A 22,670-nucleotide genomic window follows, 5' to 3' on the forward strand; every position below is an offset into this window, starting at 1 on the left:
TTTATTTTTAAATAAAAATAATAATTGATGACTGCAGGGGAAGAAAGGTTTACATCCATTTTTCACAAAAAATTAAGTTGGATCACCATTTGTTGCCTTTTGAGAATACTAAATTTTGAAAAATCAATAACGTGGAAGAAACAACTCTTCCCGAGTGGTATTATGCAGTGAAGATCGGTTTTGTAGGAGAAAAGCGGTTGCTATCCACCTTGAAATTCACTTTTTCTCTGAAACAGTTTGCATGAACGTAAATTGATCATATCCCTTGTGGTCTTCAATTATCCTATTTAGGAATTCAACGGGCTGTGGTAGACCAACCAGCAGTTTGAGCATTGGGCTTCGATCCAGAGGAGCCAGTGTTTGATCCGTGAAGGCTGCTAGGACTTACAGAGTACATTCAACGTATGCGCACGTATATTCTGTGGAATCAAAAGTACTGTGATCGGTAGCTGGAGCAATACCATGGGTACAAGGATCTGGTGAAAATTTTCATCTCTTTCAAATCTTATTCTAAATTGTTGAAAAAGTTTTGCGAATGTTTGACGCTGCTTTCTATCAGGGAGGGGGGGGGGCATTCTGATCTAAAGTCACGCTTTAACACTAGCGGTGCTTTCTTGTCAAATGAAAAATGCTCCTTCTTAAATTAATTTTCAAAGCCAATGGCTGACGAACTGTACTTTTACAAGTATCATTAAAAACAACTGCTGGAATTAAACTTAATTGATATTTAAATATTGAGAAGAAAGTAAATTTTGCGATGTCTCCTAGTGGTAAAAAAGATCTAGATGAAAGATGAAACATTACGTTTAAAGAGACCTTCAAAATGTTTTTCTTATTTTAGATGCTAAAAGTCTAATTTTTCTGTGTCATTTATACAAATACAACGCAGCTAATGTACCAATTTTTAAAAGGAAACACTGAAATATTATTTAAAGCATACTTTTAATTACATCTAAATAAAAAAAAGAAGTTCTTTACGCTAGAATTCTTCAACCAAAAAAAGTAGTATTATTTTTTTAAGAATTTGGTCATGTATAAGAAATACTTTAGTTAATTGAAATTATTTCAAAAATACTATGTTTAAATACATAAAAAAATAATGATATTTTCATACGAAATGTTTTTTTTTTTTCAAATGAAAAAGAGAAAACTGCAATTTATATTTTCATTGTTGAACTGATTTTAAGTAATATTTGTTGCACACTTTATTTACTGACTAAAAAATTCCATTAAAATATTTTGAAAAAACAACCAAACAATTGTTTAAAAAGGGACTTTCTTAATGACCTATAATTGGTCAGTATGACATATAATTGGTCAGTATGACATATAATTTGTTATTTAATTAACTTCACGTAAAATATACGCAATCTGAGTAGTAATAACGCAATGTTTAATTAATTTCACCCTGAATTAACACCCTGGAAAAACTTATCTCGACAACTAATTTCGCAAGATTGCAGTATTTTAAGGGTTAAAAAAAACTGAATCAATTTTAAAGTAAATACTTACTATCATAGAAAAGTTTGTGTGTCTTTGCACTAATTAGCATTTTCAAAAGCTAACCACTGTACGCTAACCAGCATAGACGTTGAATTTTAGTTCATGAACAGTAGACAATTCAATCAAATATTTTTCAGGTGTTTATTACTTTGCACACAACACACTAGATTTTGGCTTAAAAAAATTGCAGAAACCAAAAAAGAAAAACAATACTAAATGTTATAACCCGATAACCATTCTAGAAAGTAGGCGTTTATGTAGACCCTTATATAACGTTATTATCGAAAGTTTACATTGCTTAATTGCACTTTTCCGCATATAAAACAAAATATTCTTCGAGTGATTGTTTTTTCCCCCCTACAGTAATCACTTCAGCACCCAAACGCGTACGGTTATAATAATAAAGGTTATGATTAACAAAGCTCAGAAGCCGTTGACAAAATACAACTAACTAGCAACTGAAAATAATGTATTTCTGTAACTTGGTGACAACTAATAATTTAAAAGTCAAAAAGCAAAGAACTTATTTGGTAATGGATGGAATCTTCACTTTTGAGGTGACAAATGACCACTTCTTCCTCTTGACCCTTTAAACCTTTGCAATCTTCTTCTAAGGAATGACATTTTCGATATTTATCATCATCTTTTGTTGGGAGATCTGCACTTTTTTTTTTTACCAATGCTATACTTTGACGGGGCGTCGTAAATATCTCTTACCTATATAAATAGCAGTATTGACTGAGCAATAGGAATAAATTTTCTGTCAGACACATTAATCTAGGGCTAACAATAAATAATATGAGGAAAGAGAATCTATACCCCCGTCCCTCTTGAATAAAATTAAATATCATTGGAAAACTTTTTTCAAAGAACTTCCGATATTTTCCGGAAGTCTCCTCAATACAGAAGAATTTGAGATTCGAGTCAAATATGAATCGAAATGTCAGAATACTGTTATATTGTATAATATATATCACTATGTAGTTGACGCTCTACTTTTTAACCACTAGTCCTTAAGATCTTTACATTTAAACAAAATAAAAAAGAGAGCTAGAGTGAAATTCCAATTTTGCTTAGAGCAATGATGGCGAACCCTTTTAAGAAATGTGTCAAATTTTGATCATTTTTTTAAAAAGTATATTAGCGTATGGGTTACTAAGTCAGTGGCATCACTTGGAAGGAGTTAGTCGACAAAAAAGGGCAAAAATAATTTGGAAACACCGACAATATGTTATCAAACGAAATTTATAGTTGGCTCCTTTTTCGTGTTCTCACATTTAAAATCCTTTAAAAATAGTTTCTACATAGTTTCCAGACTTCCGTAAGGAATGGTTTCCCAGCAGATTATTGAGGTCAAGCATTACTTGCTGCTGTCAGCGTGCGGATGGGTGACCACTTGGATCAGTCTGAGAAGGGACCGAGGGTGTACGGTATTGGTTCTCGTTAAACTGTTCAGCCGTAAAGTGCTCGACTTCACGTGCAGGTTGTCGGGCTTTCGAAGCGGGGGTGCCATCCCGTCTGCAACAGATCAAACCTACGTTGGCATGTATTCGGATCATTCTCGGGGATGTTTCCCAGACCATCGTTAATAGCTAATTGCACGGCTTTAGTGTGACGTAAATAAACTACAACAGCAATAACTTCTATAGAACTTTTCCTAAATTGTAAGTTCCACAATTGACTGATCGCAAGACATGGATCCAGCATCACTGACACCGGTTAGTTAATGGGTGGATGACAGCTTTGATCAAGTAAAAACCGAGGGTGTGCAGTATTGGTCCCCGTTTAATTCTTCTGCAGTAAAGTGCTCAACTTCACTCACAGGTCGGCTCGCAACCGAAGAGGAAGATCCATTGCCTCTGCTGATTGTCAAAATTGTGATGGTATGTCTTTGGATCATTCACAGGTATCCCAAACTGTCACCAATAGTCCATGGTAGAGCTATGGTGTGACGCAAATAAAGCATTACAACTAGTGCCTAAGTCATTAAATTGTTAAATTTAAATTCAGTTCATTACATATGCTAAATATACATAATTCAAACGCTGCGATAAAATTCATGCTTTAATTTCCTTACTTATTTTAAACAGCAAGTGGCCACATATAGACTTGGCGTTGTAGTATTCGAATGGCTGTTCTCAACCGCATTGTTAGTAGGGAAAGAGTAACTTATTATTCGACCGAAATAACTATTCTACTGAGCGAACTGGAAAACAGTGGACTTCTCTGTCTGTTGACAGTACAAATTCTGAGTCCTGGAATCTAGAGAAGTGGGCAGGCATAAATGATCTTCTTGGATATTTAAGAAGAGCACGAAGTGCATAGTTTGCTCGTAGCGCGATTTGATTTTCGAGGTTTCCTATTTTTGCTTCATGACAATTAATAATATATATTTCTTGAACTATATTTGTAGTGTTTAGTTAAGTTGTTAAATTTTCAAGCGTTAAAAAAATGAATCAATGATTCCGAAAACCAGTCATCTCCATTGTTTTTCAAAATTGGGTTTTTTTCATTTTAAAGTTTACCGCTGATGTAGGCACATAGTTTTTTTTGGTTAATGTCGGGCACTTTGGTCTATTTCCCATTGATCTCAGAAATTCCAGAATCGCTACTCTCTTATTGTTAACCAGTGAGCACCTATGGCTAAGCCATGGCGGTGGAGTAGCGTCGCCCACGTCATACAACCAGAACCCCGTTTATAGAGCGGGTTACATTCGCACAATCACACAGAAGAAAGAACATATATCACAGGGAGAAAGAAAACGCCATGCCCTGAGCAGGATTCGAACCCGCAACCATCGGCTCCGGAGTCAGGCACGCTAAGCACTCGGCCACCTGGTCGGCTGTAGGCACATAGTTAGGATGTAAAAAATCTTTTTTCTCCCTTTTTGGTATAGTATGCTGTGTGCAGAGAAATCTCAATTTAATTCGAAAGCATGTCATATCCTGAAAATGACCTATTCTCGGAATAAACTTGGAAATATAGTGATAAATGGCTGCCGTAGTTGCGTATGAAATTGCTCGCTTAGCCTTGCAATTGAATATTCAGTTTAGACTTTTTATTTTGTTGCTTCTGTGTAGTATAAAATATGAGATTCAGAGGGTAGTTCTTTAGATTGTATGGTAAATGCAAGAAAATAAAGAGGGATAAAAATAACTATGAACTGTACAGGAGGTGATTATACATAATATAATAGTTGATTTGAAACGCTGGTGGCTGGAGCATTATAAGAAGAATCATCAGTTTTTAAACAGCTACTATGGAAAAGCAAGAAGGGAGAAAATAGTTTCGGGTGTCACATTATAGCAATTTTTCTTATAAAAGCACTACACCTGGTGAAGTTGCATCTCGTTACATTGGTGGTTTACAAATTGTTATTGACTCTGTACAAATAAGCACCCCAAAAGTGCCACCATAACCAGTTAAGGAACCATATTCTGGAAAAGTTGACGCAAACCACAAGAAAATTACAGAAGTCAAAAAATTTTTGTCGTATAAAAATTTGTAAGTAGGCCAGTACAGATAGTCATAATCAAGAAAGGATTTCTCAATCTACTAAGATATCAATGAATATACAGTCAAAGACATGAATGAATAAAGTCTTTATTTCATTTCTAAATGAGAAATTATAATTATTCTCACTTGTAAAAAGTATATAGTACTCGCTTTAAGGTTTTGTCCAATTACCTCCAAGTTCTAATTATTTTTTAAATTAAAAAAAATTAAGCAACTTTATTAAAAAAATAGTATTTAAATGGTTCGTCAACTGATTTGGCCAATAGTGCGTATACACACCATTGTATTTCTTGAGAAAAAAAACATTTCCCGCACGAAACTTTCTGCGTCCCAATAAATGTAATTTAAGCATATTACTACAAAAAAAAAAGAAAAAAAAAAAAACCTCGCAATTTATAAATTTTCTATGCTTAACCTAGAATTGGTTAATAAAAAAATAAAATTAGAAAGACTTTTTAAATCACCACAAAGGGCCTAAACTAACCAAATTTTTAAAAATTTGTTTTAAGAATTTTGAAACAAAGTGAGTGATACTTCGTTAGTTGTTTGTAATATCTGGGAATCTTGACTATATTCATGAATATTCTATTATGAATGAATATGCCATCATTTCTCACATCCATATGATAAACTACTGAACTTCAAAATCCTAAAAGTATGTATTAAAAGTGACAAAAATCACACGGAGTTTAAACTGAAAAGAGAATATCTAAAAAAGTTATCACTGTTACGCCCCCAGGGTTGCTTATGTATAAATTAATTTTGTTACTCATTAAAAAGATATTACTTTTGATTTCAATTCGAAAAGAGTGGATATTTTTTGCAATTTTTGAAAAGTTTTTAAGCTTTGATGCTTTTAATTTACTAGTGTAAGAATTGACAAAATACATTTTAATAGTAGATGCTCGATAGAAACTTAGACTTTGTTTACTTAGATTTTGTGTGCTTAATTAATGGAGTTTTAAATAAAGTTGTGCAAAAAGTTTTCCAAGGAGAAATATAAACTTCATCTGAAAAAACCGTAAGGGTTAATGCAGATCACAAATTGTGTAAGTGGTATTTAGCTATTTAAAATTAATCTTACTTTCGAGAAGGGAAATATTTTATTTGAAACCCAGACCATGTAAAATTTTGAATAGACTTACCTCATTTGTTAAAAACGAAATTAATATATTCTTAAAAAAACACTTTTGCGCAGTTAAAAGTATTTTTAGGGCTAGTTATTCAATACTTCATTAACTTTGCTTAGACAAATTACCTTATGCACAAAAATTCAAAACATTCAGGAAAAAAATTTTGTTAAGATAAAATTTTCAAATAAATGCGGTTAAACGATCCATTAATAATTATAAATTTTCCAAAAGGAAACTTTGTAAGAACTTAAATAATGTTTCTAAATGCCTAGTGAAATTTCGGAAATACATATTAGCTTAGATATTCTTTAAAATTTCGCAATTTAGGAAAATTCTATTTAAATTTTTTTATTTCGCAAATCTAGTTTATTTCTTGAAAAACTGATGACTAATGAATTAAAAAATAAAATTTTATAAATTGTACAGCATGCAATTAAGACATTGCATCAACAACTTTAAAATTAAATATGATCTGAAACGTACGAACAACTTGCGCAAATAGATTTCTGGCATTAGTAAAATATTTAAATGAAAAGTTTTAGATTATAAAAATACAATATTCCCCAAAGGCAAACTTTCCAACAGAGGAGAGCTTGAAGAATGCAAAATAAGAAAAATTAGAATCTTCTTTGAAAAGTTAAGTAGCAAAAGTAATTGAAAAAATGTTCAACACTCAATTTGGAGTTTAAATTGAATAAGCAGATATGATTTTGTTTGTAGAGCCATTCAAGATGTCGAAAATAAAAATGCACTGAAAGAATTGATACGTTCTTAAAACAATTACTCAAATGATTCAGATTAAAAATTTTACGTTTAAAATAGTGTTTTTACCTCGTATGCTATATTTTGCTTCCAAATACCAAAGCAAGGGGAAGTAAAACGCCATTCAGTTTCTAAAGCTAGATTTTAATATCTCTGGAAAGCTTAGAGTTACGTTATAAAAATCTGGAAAAAAAAATTCAGTAAATTTAGAAAGAACAAGTTTAGAATATAAACACAGTATGAGGTTGCTTCAAAAAATCTTTGCACATTTTCTATTGATTTAAATTTAGTATCAAGAGTCTAGTTAAAGTTTCTAATTTTGAATTATGCTTCGTTCTTCGTTAACTCTGATAATACAGATTTTATAATCCTAGTTTTCTTAAGATTTACAGTAATCCTTTTAAAAATCCGTAACGATACTTAGAATTGCCAGTATAGGTTAAATCGAATAAATTGCGATGAGCAAGACAAGATAAATTTAACACAGCGGGAAAGTAAAAAAAAAAAACAAACCACATAGTTTTAACATTTTATTAACAAAAATTTAAAAACTTAACAAGTTGTTTTAGATTTGTTTCTGACAAAATCTAATCTCTTCTCCGTTAATGGGAATTAGATCTTCAATATCTGAAATAAAAATTTAAGAAATTAATTTACATCAATATTTACCATAAGATTTAAATATTTCAGGAGCCACGTGCCACGGCAGTTAGCTGTCAAAACGGCCTCAAGAACTTGACGTTTCAAACTTTAGATAAATATGCTTAAAGTAAATCCGACTGCGAAATACTCTACGGTTGATTCAAGAAAGATAACCATATTGGAAGGAACGATCACGAAGATTATCCGTATTTAATTATTACCGTATGGGTAGAAATGTGATTTGCGTTGAAAAATTTACAATTCAGTAACATTAATTCTAGTTATATTACTTGAAGGGTTTTCATTAAACTGAACGATTACTCTTATTCCAGTGAAATACTGTTCAATTTTCCGAGTTTTGAAATCTGAGTAACGTATACTTCAAGTAGACGCGGTATTCTGCCTGGCTGAGAAAATGAAAGCTAAACTACGAGTATTACATTAATAAACACAAGATAGAGGTTGATTGAGCTTTGTTCAAGACTTATTTTACAGAAAGTTATTCAACACTATCTTAAAGAGAAAAGCTAATATTACATCGTAAAGGTTCAGAACGGGCAAATAGTTTGAAAAATTCAATTGCGATACTTTGAAAATTGCTAATCAGGCATTACACATAAATTAAAAATATATGCAGATATATAGTTTGCAAAGTTATTGGCAATTTTAGACGACGAAAGAAATTCTAGTATGTAATTGCATGGATTAAAAAACTTGCTCCAGAACTATGGAATAGGTGGTAAGTAAAGTTATGCCTTAGACTTTTATAAATTTAAGAAATTTATCTAAACAATCTTAATATTTTGCTGCAGTCTAAATGTATTATATTTTGAAATAATCTAAAATTATAAAAATTAGTGTCAAAACTTAATTTAACTTTTATTTGGGCTTTCAAATTTACAATATTTTACAATGAAACAGTTAGAAAACACGCGATTAGTACTAAGATTAAGCTTAAAATAACCTAGGCCTTCCACAAATAGTATGGTACTGCCACCTGGTGTATAGATTTAGAAATAAACATTGACTTGGGCATCAGAAAGATTAAAACAACCTTTTTGGAGAGATACTTTTGAACACATTGGAGCGAAAAATAGATGGCAAAAACTTTACCTAGTTATTCTCACGGGATTGAAAAGGTAGGGGTTAAATTCCTTAATAACTTTTCAAAGTTGCTCGTAGAGAACTAAAATTTGTAAAACAGTATTTCCATTAGCTAAAATGTGCTCACAATATAGGTTTAATCGAAATATAAACATAGTTTGTTTGGCAGTTCAATAAGCTTTACATGAACTGTCTACTTATCTATTCAAAATATTAAAGGAAAATATAAACATAACTTGCAAAAAATTATGTCCTAGAATACTTACTACGTCCGGAAAGAATGTAGTCCGAAGGATTCCGAGTATTTTGAACATACAATGTCCAATATAATCCACGCTCTGCGTCATTTGGCACACCTCCGATTGAGTAGACAAATGGTATATCTTTAGTTTCATCCAAACTGAACCTGCAAAATACATTAGTGTGAAATTATAGGTCAATGCGAAACAAAATATTCATTTGCAAAATCTATTAAGATGGCCAATTCTTAGGTTATACAAAACTTAAATATGAATCATTAGAAGATTAGATTAAATTATTACAATTAACTATTATACACAATTTCCGTTCTAAACATTAATCTTAAAGTTACCAATTTAAAAAATTTTTTTAATGTCTGATAAAATAGTTTAAGTATTAAGTACAAAGGTTATTGCAAATAAGCATTTTATAAAGATGAAATGATAAAGGACCTCAAAATGGTATTTTGAGTTATTAAGCAGCTAATACCATAAAACTTATTAGATTTTAGACAATTTAAACTTCCGTATTACTATAAGACCTAAAATTCGAGAAAGTTACAATGATTAAAAGATTACAAACTTGTAAATTACTAAAATTTGAAATTGTATATTTTGTGTCTTGATTGCTTTTAAGCTTATGTTGACTTCATGTTAGTTCTTCTCATGAAACAAAACAGATGCATTGAGAATATAAATATGGAGTAGAAAACAGAAGCCACAGTACTACAAGCAAATATTTTACAAACTTTAGATAAACTCCGTTGTTAAACAAAGAGGAAAGGTTTTGAACCACTAACCATTTAAGTCCTTAAAATAGTAATTCACGTGGATTTAGCAATCTAATCATATTTCAATGGTAAAAATTTAAGATTCGTATAAAATTACGACGATTTGTTTTAGCCACTGTGGTTATGTGACACCTATCTGCCTTAAACTCTTAAAGATCAAAATTGAACTTCTTTGAAAAGAGCCTATTAAGTATTTATCTGGGCTATAGTATGTGACGTCATATTTAATTGGTTTAAAATTTCATAAAGGGAGAATGTAAGGCTCTACAACAATTAATGTTTTAAGTCTATTAAGTTAGTAAAGTTTAAATTTGTTCAAACCTGAAGTTTGGGTTTTCTTCCTCTGCCAATCTCATGACATCCAGGAAATTTGTTCCCTCTGCAACTTGAAGTGTGATTTTTTGCGACATTTCCATAGGATCACCAAAATGCAAAGTGTAAGTGACGGAAATTTTCCTTTCCTTTGTATTCTTCAGGACGTCTAAGGGAGTCTTTCCTAATAAAAAATTAGGTAGTTTAATGTTAATAACAAAAATGAACGCTTAAAATAGTAATTTGTCAAAATTGAAACATTTAACATTATTTTCTCAAATTAGTTAAAAATGTTTGAAAAATTTATTTCGTATTTAACAGAAGTTAAGAATAAACATTAAATTTCGAAAACTTAATTTAACTTTTGAACTTCAAGTCTATATTCAAAGTCTAAGACATTCGCTTTATATGTATAAATCCTTACTCTCCTGCAGAGAAATTTCAAATTGCAGAGATTCTGACACGTTATTTTAAGTGTTAACAACTAATTTGGAATTGCCGTAACATGTCAGCCCTGTTTTTCGTCATCTGTGTTTAAGAGCTATTTACACTTAATATCTGGAATTTAGCATATAACTACTTTTATCACTCCAGTTTCCAATGATTGAGGATTTAAAGAAAATCTTTAAATTGCAACATTTAGTTAAAAACCGAAATTTAAAATATTAATTTCTCATTTGTTTAAAGTTGCAATTAATTACTTATTAGACTTAATCATTTTATTTTATAACAGTCATTGAGCAATTTACTGAATTTAGTGTTTACGATTAGCAATGCCCACCGCTGCAATCTCGTACGTTTGAACCATATCCTGAAGACAAGGGAACTCCTGGCTCAATTACTGGGAGAAACTAATTCGTAGCAGCAATTGTGTTATATGGAGAAGAAAGCTACGAAAACCTCCAACAGTTAGTCTGAAGGCAAGGGGATTCTAACACATGATCAGTCGACCACTGAGGATATTTTAAGTCAGCACTGTGAGCTGGGTGCGGAGTTCGTGTAGACCAGTTATCGCTGGGAGTAGAACGTGGTTCACTTCATTATGAGTCTAGAGCTTTATCCCCTTAAACCACCCCACCTCATATTTAATCATTAGCATTTTTAGTTTCTAAAACTAGTTTCACTCGTGCGAGTTAAAACTGAGTGCTTCTTTAACCCATATCTTTGTACTTCGTGGCCTTGTAATTAGTCATTTGAACTAGAAAATCGTTTAGGCATATCCTGTGAGTTTAGATTCAACAGCAATGTGACTTCTAATTGATAAGATTTGTATTTTCGTAGTTTTTATTTCCTTAAATGTGATTCTGTGGGTTTCCGAAGGCAGACATACAAAGTGATAAACTTTTAGACTGCTAATTTTCAATATCCACACATGAAAAACTAAAAGTAGCATGATTGAAATTTAAAAACTTACAAAACTTAGGCAGCTAAGTTATGCAAATTTAAAATAAAAGTTTAGTGAGAAAAGAAAGTTTATGGAAAATGCAGAGTATTCAACACAAAAGTGACCAAGTAAAATTTAATATTAGTGACTAAACAAAAGTTTACTCTCAGCTGCGAGAATGATAAGAGACTAATTTTACTCTTATCAGTGTTCGTAGCGGTGAGAGTAAGGTCATGCATTCTAGAAGCTGGAAATTCTGTGAAAAAAAGAGCTATTTAAAGACTGCCACTGCAGTACCTTGGGCATTAGATATTCAGAAACTGGCCTTTAAGATATTTGGACACAGGGTCATTTCTACCAATTATTGCCTTGGCCACTTCTATCTGCACTCCAAAATATACATTCGAAATGAATTTAAGATAATGCTGGTTTGCAATATAGCTACCATTTGAGAAGTCTTGGCCACAGTGATTAGAAAGAGATAATAAGGACTTCCCGGATAGTACTGGAATAGTATAGTATGTTCCCAAGACATCACCAAATGACCCATTTTCAGTCTGCTTCCTTAGAATGGATTCTATTGCTACATCCCTTCCCCATTCAAGAGGATCAACTTCTGCAGCATTCAAGGCCTGGAAAGAAATTTGCACTATAAATATCTTTTTTTTCAGTTTTGTTGGATTAGGTTAGAGGCAAGAAAAATGAACCACAAGAGATCTATACTGCAACCGAACTAAGTCTAGTAGAAAAGATAATTTTTTACGATTAGTTTTTATGGTTTATTTTACTTTCACGACTATGAGAACAATTTAAAAATCTTACTTTAAGCATTGCCGAACCGCTTTAAATTACTTAGCACTTACCTGCATAGCAAGTGAGAGCTCGTAAATATTTCCGGGTAAACCAGAATCATTTATCTTGTTCAATAGCAGATTTGCGAATCTTCTACGGAATTGAGGGTGACTGTAGCGCTCATCTCTAATAATGCAAGACGAAGCTAAAACGGCAAGGGATATAATGTCTGAAAAAGAAATTAGCATAATTAAATACATTCCTGTTTTGTTACGAAACTTTTACTACATGAATAAACAAGTACAGAATATTTCATTTAGACAGTTTCAAAAATTGAAAATATTGAACATCTACAATGTGGCAAAGGAATTTGTTTTATTCTAAAGTTATTGACAAGCGCGATAATACATTCCGCTCACAGGAACAATAGATGATCAATTTCAGTCTTAGAGGAAAGTTTGCTGTGACAGAACCACCATCTCACCTCACATTTAGAATGTGTCCTAAGACTATGAATGTCCTCTTTAGGAACGTTTTAAATGAGGGAAGGTAAAATTATTGCTGCACGGAAGTATTGTTGTTTTCATGCGAAATCTAACTTCTCAGCAGATTAACTGTGTGGATGCGAGCGTTATGCGAAATTATTCTACCTTAAAGCAATCCCGTTTGTTTTGACTTTACGGCGAGCCATTGTCCGATGGAATTTCTCATACTTAACATTTTCCAATGACATTTATGGCAATGAATTGAATGGTCAGTCTACCCGTCTACATTAGTCCCCTTGCCATCAGGCTAAGCATGCGAGGTTTTCGTGGTTCTCACCTTGTAACGCATATGCAAGTTAGTTCAATTAAAAAGTCCTCCACGAAGGCAAATTTATCCCTACATTCCATACACGAGTTCTCTTGTCTTCTGGATTAGGTTAAAAACTAGAAGGCTACGCAGTTTAACAATAGTGGTTGTAAACCTAAAAATTGGGTTGGCTCTTCAACAGTTATAAAATTGAGTTGAATGGGAGCCGGCTCAGGGGATAGAGCTTTCGCCTTCAAATGAGGTGAACTAGGTTCGATACGGATTCCGCATCTGGCTTGCACAGACCACAGTGCTGACGTGAAATATCCTCAGTGGTAGACGGATCTTGAGTTAGAGTCTCCTTGCCTTCAGGCTAAGGATGGGAGTGTCTCGAGGTCTTCTCCATGCAACGCAAATGAGGGATGAATCCATCAAAAAGTCCTATACGAAGGCAAGTTTCTCCCAATACTTGATCTTTGAGTTCCCTTGTCTTCTAGGTTTGGTTCTAAATTACAAGAAAACGGGTTTTACATTAGTCGCAAACTGAAAAATAGGGTCTACTATTCACCAACGGTTATAAAATTCAATTAGAACACTTGTTCACTAGATTAATAATTTGTTGCTGAAGATTCTTTATAAAAAACTCAAAATCTTACTTTTAACGCCAAGTGAAAACTGAGAATACTAAAATACACTCAAATAGTGATAATAAAAATTCTGTAAAGTAGGCTTCAAATTTAAAGACTTGTTATGAAGCAATGGCGAAGTTCAAAAATGTTGAATATGAAACATTTATAATTTATATTCAGATTGATAGCTCATTCCTTTTGCTTTGTCTAGTTCATTTTTCTTCTGCCACTGTTGCTCAATAGTAAGGGACACTGAGTGTGTCATGAACAGACATGGCTGAAAACCCTTATATAGCAAGACGGAAAAGATGAAAAACTGGTACTAAAGACATTTTATTATAGCATTTTTTATGAGAAAAATAATGTGTAACTTCCAAGATTTCTTTAAGATTTTAGTATATACATAAATCTGCTTCTTAAGGATAAAGTAGAAGTTGTTGAATAGTTTAAAAAAGAATAAGTAAACTCCTCCCGAAAATTAGCAATTACTGAAATGGTTTTACTACCAGCCTTTTCTTTTTTCAGTCTCGCTTTCACCCCTGTCAACAGATATACGCTTATGAACCTAGCAACCTAAGCCTATTTTGTTTGCTTTTATTTCGAAAGCCCAGGATGAAAACTTTTCACTATGGCTTTCTCCAGAGTAATGTAAATAAATGTAAAACTTCATATTTATTTAACTGTAAATTTTAAAAACTGTTAAAATGATAGCAATATAGCATCTGTAATAAGAAAAAGACATTTTAAGTGAGACTTACCGACTTTGTTCACGATACTCTGATTCGCTGTCAAAATTTCTTGAAGGGATTTCACATCTCTTGGCTCTGTAGTATTACTGAGGCATAACGTCAAATGGACGAGTGGACTTACAAACCGAGTCATCAAGTTTACTTTATCTGCTCTTTCCCGTAGAATGCTTACTAAGTTATATCCGTAGAAATTTCTAGGGTTCTTGCAAGCAGCCAGCAATGCATTTATATAGAGCGCCAATTCACAGAGAGACAGTGTGTTAGTCTCATTTCTGAATAAAAAAAGATTTAGTTAGCATTTTTGGCTACTAAAACTTACTACATACTCAATTTGTATGAAAAGGAACAATTCTTAAACACAATTAGCAAAATACAATTTTCAATGACAGAAAGTTACTTTCTCATACATGAGTAAATTTAAGGTACTGGATTTCAGTATTTCGTCACATAACAAAATTTTGGAGTTCGCATAAAGATTTATACTGGATATTACGGAATGACCACCCTTCATATATATTTAGAATTTCAAAAAGCATGCATATTAAAAATCTCAAAAATATAAAATAAATCACCAAAATCTGACGAAATTAGCATTTGCTTAAGACAAAACTAAAACTGATCCACAGTTTAGTTTGAAAATAGAGAGCGTGGTTTTCAGCCAAACCATTTTTTTTACAGTTAAATAAATCAAGGCACCAGATCAAAGGTTAATTTTTAGTTGCCACTCTAGTGTTCAGTCTTTAATTAAAACCTAATTTATCAATAAATTCTTTGAAAAGTAAAACTTTTAATCTACGTAGGTTATGGAAACTTTAAATTTTTAACTCAAAAGTTACTACATATTTAATACACGGTAAGAAATTACTTTATCAAAATCGCTATAACTCCTTACTCTGAGGCTACTCTAGTACCTAAATAGCTCACCTCCTTAAAGCTACAAATAGTTCAATATCCAATTGTTTGTCCATAAGTAAGTCTTCTTCTGACTTCGGAAACACATTTACTCTTGACAAGTACATTGAAATGACTGCTCTGGCTGTGTAGTCACCCCACCCATAGTTCTTTTCTTGTTGAGATTTTATCCAGTCACGAGCCGAACTCAGCTGCAGTTTGAAGTTTTCGTACGGAAGATCGGTATAGGAACTGCCTTCTAAGTAGCGGTAATTGTACGAAGGCCTGTTTTGAATTCTTTGGGCTTTAACAGGTTCTGGAAGTACGTTATTATTTCTGTAAGAGTTGACACCTGAAACAGTTAAACAAGGCTAGGTATAAAGAATACATTTTATAAAACTTTTACCGCAACAGTAACACTTATTCTAAAAATTACAAATCTGTAGAAATATAATCTATTTGGAATTAAATTTCCAAAATTTTTGAGGAAAAAAATAGAGCTTAAGTATAGACTTGGAATCCACAATTTATGGTCTCGCTCGCTAATCTTTTTATTTTAATCAAAACTTTCTATATCAGAAAGAGTTAAAATAGAATAACAACTCCCTATAGCATCTTCAGTTCTTGGAAATATCAAATTTACTGCTTTTCATTCAGCAGTTTTGTCAAACTCACTTTGATAAAGGAATATACACTAAGTAAAATAATCTAATGATAAATCTTTACTTTTGTGAACTAAAATTTGATAATCTATGCCTAAATTTATTAAAATGCTAATGGTTGACATTAAATTCGCTAAAAGTATGATTAAATTTAAGTAACTTTTTTGAAACTTCGTGTAAAGTTTTAAATATACTGTGCACTACAACTACGATTTAAACTCATTTGAAAGTTAAGAAAATTGCGTCAAATTAAACTTTTGAGACATTGCTCTTAAAATAAGTTGTTGAAGTAAATTTTTTTAAATATAGGAACTCAAGCATTGAAAATTATTTACATTTAAATGCAAATTTTTTTTTAATTACTTCAAATAAGGGTAAGATTTTCAGTCTTATTATTGACCAAGATAGATTACACTTTAATATAATTTACTGATTTTAAATTTGATTAGAAACTCTAAAGATCTAAAATCAAAATAGTACAAAATAAATCTTACTACAGTTCATCTCATCTGAATTATCTGGACAATCATAAGCTTTATCACATCTACCAACTATAGGAATGCAAGTTCCATCACGACACAAAAACAGTAACGGTTCCAGTCTACATTGATTGGGATCTAGAAAAAGACAACGCTACTTTATGATCTATGTTTTACTTGGACGGTGCAACTTAAAATAATTTTTCTAATCAAATATTGGACGTTGATTTTAACACTGTTTAATTTTCATGGCATAAATTCGCTTAAGTGAAGTTTCAGATCACGATAACACTTTAATCTGAATTTTACAAGTCTTTATATAAAAAGTTTATAAGTTTCATAACAAATAACCTAAATAGTATTAAGTAGTACTCATCAGTTAATGCAAGTCCGGGAAGGCAAGAAAGTTTGGAATCTGCAATTAAAAATTAGACTATAAGGCATTTTTCAAATAGTTTAATTTTAGTTTTGCTCTCTTAATGTGACTGCCTGGTGTGCATTTACCGGTTCTACCCTACTGATGTTAAAGGCAATGGGTCACTGACCGGTTCACCAAGAGTTGAGACATCCATCATATCTGCATTTTTTCAAATCGCTCTACGAGTATAACGTATACTAGGATTTTACTCAAAAAGACTCGTGGAGAGTTTATTTCATCTATTGTGTTAGCATTTTTGGTTTTAATAATAACGATTACTTTACGGATTAATAATGGCTAAATTTGTTTCTGTTGCTGCCAGAGTAAAGCTAGAAAGGAGTGGCTTTCAGGAAAATTACAGGAACTGATTTTAATGAAATTAGGCCAATTCGTTATTCTGCAATTTAACACAATTATTAATAGATCTTTACTTCTTAAAACTACACACGTTTAATTTTTAAACATTTGCTTCAAAAATTTAAATTTTAATCCTGAATTTCTTATTCTGGAAATTCATTATAAAAATTCATATTCTGGGATCATTACAGGAATTATTCCGGGATTACTATTGACATCTATAATAAGTTAATTTTTCAGAAGTTTGCATTTCTTTTCAATTTTTATCCGTGGTTGCGTGTCGTTAACTCTGTCGTCGGGGACCTAAGTTTATAACTTTCTAAAGTCAAGGTTCTTTCTAAAGTAGAGTCCCGCATAAATTTTGAAACTTATTAAAATAGCGTTACAGCAGGACTCATTCTTAACTGCGAACTCAGAAAGTAGTTTGTATTTGTCCAAAGGACAAAATTTGTATTTGTCCAAATTTGAGAAGATTTATCCTGAAATATGTCATTCAAAATAAATTTTTACAAGTTTAAAAGTAATCTCAGTACTCAAAACATTTAAGACTAACGTTATAGCAGAGTACAAATTTGCCTCTTGGATTTTAAAAATTATTGATCTCGTGCAGTTTTCGAACTTAGAATATATATAAAGGTATTTTTCTAAAAAACGAACTTAGAAACTCAGGATTTCTTTTTATATCTATCTTTGATGTGACGTTTGATCATGAATTTATAAATCGTAAAAAATTCAGCATCTTAGCCTACTGGATGGCCTAAAAACATCGAGTCAATAAAGGAGCATTCAAACGTTTATTACAGATAAAACCACCACTAAGAAATAAAACCTCTAAATTTAATTTTTAAATACTAATTATATTAGTATTTAAAAATACTAATTTAAACACAGATTTACACAGTCTAGTAGGCAGTATTTAATTTGCAAACTACCTTTTATGGCTTAAAAAAATTTAAAGTCTTTAACCTTAGTATTTTCAAAAGATATTGAACATTTATTAACTATGCTTATTAACAATATACATAATTTGAAACTTTAAATGCGTACCTTCATTTGGAAAAGTTCCTCTTGAGCAAAATCTTTCATCCGATTTGTCTTCTCTGCAATCTGTAGTTTTGTCACACCATTGATTTCTTTTGATGCACTGTCCGTTAAAACATTGAAACTCGTTCGATTTGCATGATAGAGTGCTCACGAATTCTCCTATAAAAACATTTTAATAATCAGTAATGATATAAATACAACAAATTTCAACTTGATCGGATAAGTTGAGAAAATTAAGAACACAAGTGAAAAACCGAAATCTATTCACTTAAACATCTAATCAAAATAACCAAGTCAAACTTCTGAACTAGACCTGATTGAAGAACTAAGACCTTAAAAAAAAAGATCCCAACTAGAACCAAGAATAAAGAATTTAACAAAAACTGGCTAAGATTGAGTTTCGATTGATTTATGATTATGAAATTAGTCTCAGGCACAGCTTGAAAATTAACTAATAAAATAAATAGAGCTTGAAAATAAACCTTGAAGATTTATTAACACAAATTTTAAATACAATAAACTAATTTCGACACTATAAGGGGGAAGTCCGTTTAAAAACTTTCTAATTTTGGCCAATTCTATAGTAACTATTTGCTGACAGAAGTTGGAATTTAGAATAACTTATTTAGAATAATTTATTTAGAATAACTGCATTAAACACTTATAAAATTAGAACTTTAATTATTAATACTTTTCAATTGAGTTTATCTTTTTTAACTTTTATTTTCTTTATTTATTTCTAATGTCCTTTTCAAAAGTTTCATTTCTCTTACAGTTCCAGAACTTCTGTTTCTAATTTAAAGCATTTATCACAATTGGTTGTACTTTAAAAAATTTTCATTCATAGTATTTAAATATGGGAATCGGAGTTTCGGCACGGCGAAAATTGGAGGTTTGGCACGGCGAGAGATTCTTTAAAGGTGTGAACTAGCTCTTCTATTCTCTCTTTAGCCCTGGATGGAAACACCAGGACATAAAGCTACGAAGATTAAGATATTAATTTAAATATGAAAGAAATCTAAAGTATTTTCTATTAAAAGAGACTTTCAATTAATAAAAAATGTACTGCAAATAGAAGCATATACATTGATAAATGCAAATATATGTGTTGCTTATTGCAAACTAAAAGGAATTCTAATAATATTTATTTCACTTTGCTATAGTTGCGATAAAATAGTAACAAACTTTAATTACTTAAAATAATTTAGTTAATCTGTATTTAAAAAAAAAGTCTTTTCAAATCGAAAGTAGTTTAAAACAGAATGTTATATGCGACAACAAAATATTCAGTATTAATTTTCGCTGAACTTTAATATAGCATTTGAAGATAATTTTATATAAAATTTTAGTAGACTTGACTTATCAAGTTAATATCTATTCATTATGTAAGATGCTTTTTCGATAGTTCAAAAAATATATATTTTATTTTTACCCAAAATCAAAGTTTTACATCAAGAAACATTCATAATTGTAATAACTTAAAGTTTCAAACTATGAAATTAAATTTATCTATTTATAATATTAAATCATAATTAATGCAATTAAATTCTTATAAGATATTACCAGTCATGTGTTTAGAACTAAGTATAACTAATTTATTACACCAGAGAGATATTTCACCCTAAATATCCTTCTAAATATTCTAATTTTAAGTATGATATTGAAAGGACACTATATACTAAAAGAACATACAAGAAATATATTTTTGAGCGCAATGCTATAAAAGTATATAAAAATATCACAATATCATCTGAAATTCCGTAAAGGTAATAATTTCGACGAGATGATTTTTTTGGATTAACCGTACTAAATAAGAAGTTAAAATCCCAAATTAACTCTATGAAAAAGTTAAAAACATGTTTTACCTTTGGCAGTTGTAAAACCAAGCGTAAACAACATCAAAATATATCTAATCATTTTCGATAATTAAAAGTGATTAAGAGAATTCTGTTACTTAAAGGAATGCACAGCACTCTGTGACTGCACTTTATAAAAGTCTAAATGATGACGTCAAAACATGACTGTTGATGATGATGTGGAGGGGGGGATCCCTGCTACTCGCTTTATCTCCCTTGCTGTAAGGTGTATCTTTGTGAGTTGAGTTGTTGGTGGTGATGATGATGGCGATGAGATGGTGAGAGTATACGCTGCTCTTGAAGAAGCGAAACAAATTTACTATGGAGATCAAAATTAAATATTTTTCCAAAACACTTTTGGAGAGGTTGATTTGATAAAATTAAAATTTAACATTTAGTGGTACCAACAATTTTAGAGATACACGTTCATCAAAACAAAATTCTTAATGAATAAAAACTCTTTTTCCCAGGCGCTAAGAGAGGCTTAAAATAAAAACTTAAAAATGTGTGACTGTATTTAATTAGGGATTTGAAAACTGGAGAGTAGAAACGCTTAGTTGAAATTAAGAAATCCACTAAGTTTTTAAGAAGATTATCATATTGGTCATAACTAAGAAGACGGTGAAGGGAGAGTGGGAAAACTCCGATTGAGGCGGCAGTGTTTGTCTCCGATGTTCAAACTTTTTGCATTCAAAGAGGAGGTGGATAGCAGATTCAGGATGTTGACAGTGGTCGCACAAAGGGGAGTCTACGAGCCCTATTTTTGCATATATTGCGTTAAGTTGGATTGTGTTGCTTCGGAGACGCGAAATTAAGACATCGTATTTTCGGTTTGGGAGTTGATTGAGGTAAGTTTTATTAACAGGGTGATCAAAGGGGAAACGCTTGTGGTATTTTGAGTTAGTCCGGAGGTAATTGAGTTCCCGGTTTTGGTATGGACTTTTAGGTATGGAAACTAAACACTTTTAGGTATGGAAAATGACAGAGGAAAGAAATGTTTGCAGTGTAGTGGATGCCGAGAGTTTTGATGGAATTAACTTGAGGAATTCGTTCGTTAAAAATTGTTAATTGAGTTGTAGGTGAGAGACGTTTGTTAGAGAAATTAATAGTTGCACTTTTTGAAGGTGAGATAGCCATTTTCCACTCTGTGCACCAAGTTTGAATGGTGATGAGGGCATCTTGAAGTTTAGCAATAACCCTGTCAAAAGTTTTTGCAGCGTAATAAATGTAGATGTCATCAGCGAACACAAGAATTAGAACTCCAGTGGGAAGGTGTTTGTGAATGTCTTTAAGGTAAGACACAAAAAGAAGGGGGGAGAGCACACTGCCCTGCTGGAGGCCCTGGGGTTGCTGGAAATCTTTAGACCGGTTGTTGCACCAAGAGATGTAGAAGGTTTTATTGGAGAGAAAGTTTTATAAGAAAAACGCTGTTTTTCCAGATATGCCGGTCGAGATCAAAACATGACTAATGCCAATTATTTATTTAATGCTACATGTTGATGTTGATGATGTAGTAGAGGATCTATGCTATCCGTTCTTATCCTCCTTGCTGCAAGTGGAAATTTGGATGAGTTGAGTTGTTGATGATGATGGAAAAGTGAAAGTGTAAGCTGTTCATGAAGAAACCAAAACAAATTCAATGAGAAATTTGTAGTTTTCCTGGCGATCAAAATTATAAATATTTTTCCAAAACACTTTGTATAAATTTAAAATCCAACATTTGGTGGTTCCAACACTTTTGGAGAGACACACGTTCGTCAAAAGAAAATTCTTAACAAAAAAAAAGTTACGCAGTGGACTGATCGTTAAGACACGATTCCCAGCAGATCACCGAAGTCAAGCATCACTGACTGCAGTCAGTGTACGGGTGGGTGATCACTTGGATCAGTCTGCGTGGGGACCGAGGGTGTGCGATATTGGTCTTCGTTAAACTGTTCTACAGTTAAGTGCTCGACTTTGCGTGCAGGTCATTGGACTACCGAAGCGGGGGTGCCATCCCCTCTGCAGAGGATCAAAATTGTGATGGCATGTCTTCGGATAATCCTCAGGGATATTTACCTGACAGTCGCCAATAGCCCATTGTACAGCTCTAGTGTCACGTAAATGAACTACAATAACAACAACTTAATAAGAAGAGAAAACTCTTTTTCCCAGGCAATCAGAGAGGCTTAAGCCAAAAACTTAAAAATTTGTAACTGTATTCAATTAGGGAATTGAAAACTAAAGATTTGAAAGGTTTGCTGCAATTAAAAAAAACACTAAGTTTTTTAGAAGATTATCATGTTGGTCATAACTAAGAAGACGATGAGTCGAAAGTGGGAAAACTCCGATTGAGGCATGCAGTGCTAGTCTCCGATGTTCACACTTTTTGCATTCAAAGAGGAGGTGGATAGCAGATTCTGGATATTGACAGTGATCTCCCAAAGAAGAGTCCACGAGCCCTATTTTTGCATACATTGCGTTGAGTTGGATTACTGTGTTGCTTCGGAGACGCGAGATTCAGATATCGTACTCTCGGTTTGGGAGTGGATAGAGGGAAGTTCTATTAACAGGGTGATCAAAGGAGAAACGATTGTGGTATTTTGAGTTAGTCCAGAGGTTATTAAGTTCGCGG

General features: G+C 32.1%; 1 protein-coding gene across 1 annotated transcript; it reads right to left on the minus strand.

Moving 5' to 3' along the window:
* Positions 1 to 7,432: 7,432 nt before the first annotated feature.
* LOC107452139 (uncharacterized protein CG3556) lies at positions 7,433 to 20,281 on the minus strand. The gene is made up of 10 exons (XM_016068451.3): positions 20,066 to 20,281; positions 18,204 to 18,359; positions 16,397 to 16,519; positions 15,274 to 15,592; positions 14,359 to 14,621; positions 12,251 to 12,408; positions 11,833 to 12,019; positions 10,013 to 10,187; positions 8,928 to 9,067; positions 7,433 to 7,542 (listed from the first exon to the last, which is right to left on the minus strand). Exons 1-10 carry the CDS (start codon positions 20,115 to 20,117, stop codon positions 7,481 to 7,483), a joined length of 1,635 nt encoding a protein of 544 aa, XP_015923937.2. The 5' UTR covers positions 20,118 to 20,281; the 3' UTR covers positions 7,433 to 7,480.
* Between the last annotated feature and the right edge of the window lie 2,389 nt (positions 20,282 to 22,670).

The sequence above is a fragment of the Parasteatoda tepidariorum genome, chromosome 4 (genome assembly GCF_043381705.1).
Source record: "Parasteatoda tepidariorum isolate YZ-2023 chromosome 4, CAS_Ptep_4.0, whole genome shotgun sequence".
Lineage (NCBI taxonomy): Eukaryota > Metazoa > Arthropoda > Arachnida > Araneae > Theridiidae > Parasteatoda > Parasteatoda tepidariorum.

Bases quoted from the DNA above. Each gene is read 5' to 3' on its own strand.
- LOC107452139 (XM_016068451.3), bottom strand. From the start codon at position 20,117: ATGATTAGATATATTTTGATGTTGTTTACGCTTGGTTTTACAACTGCC. The intron at 12,409-14,358 runs GTAAGTCTCACT...TTTCTTTTTCAG, and splicing joins GAGTATCGTGAACAAAGTCG to ACATTATATCCCTTGCCGTT. The intron at 9,068-10,012 runs GTTTGAACAAAT...TGTATTTTGCAG, and splicing joins GAAGAAAACCCAAACTTCAG to GTTCAGTTTGGATGAAACTA.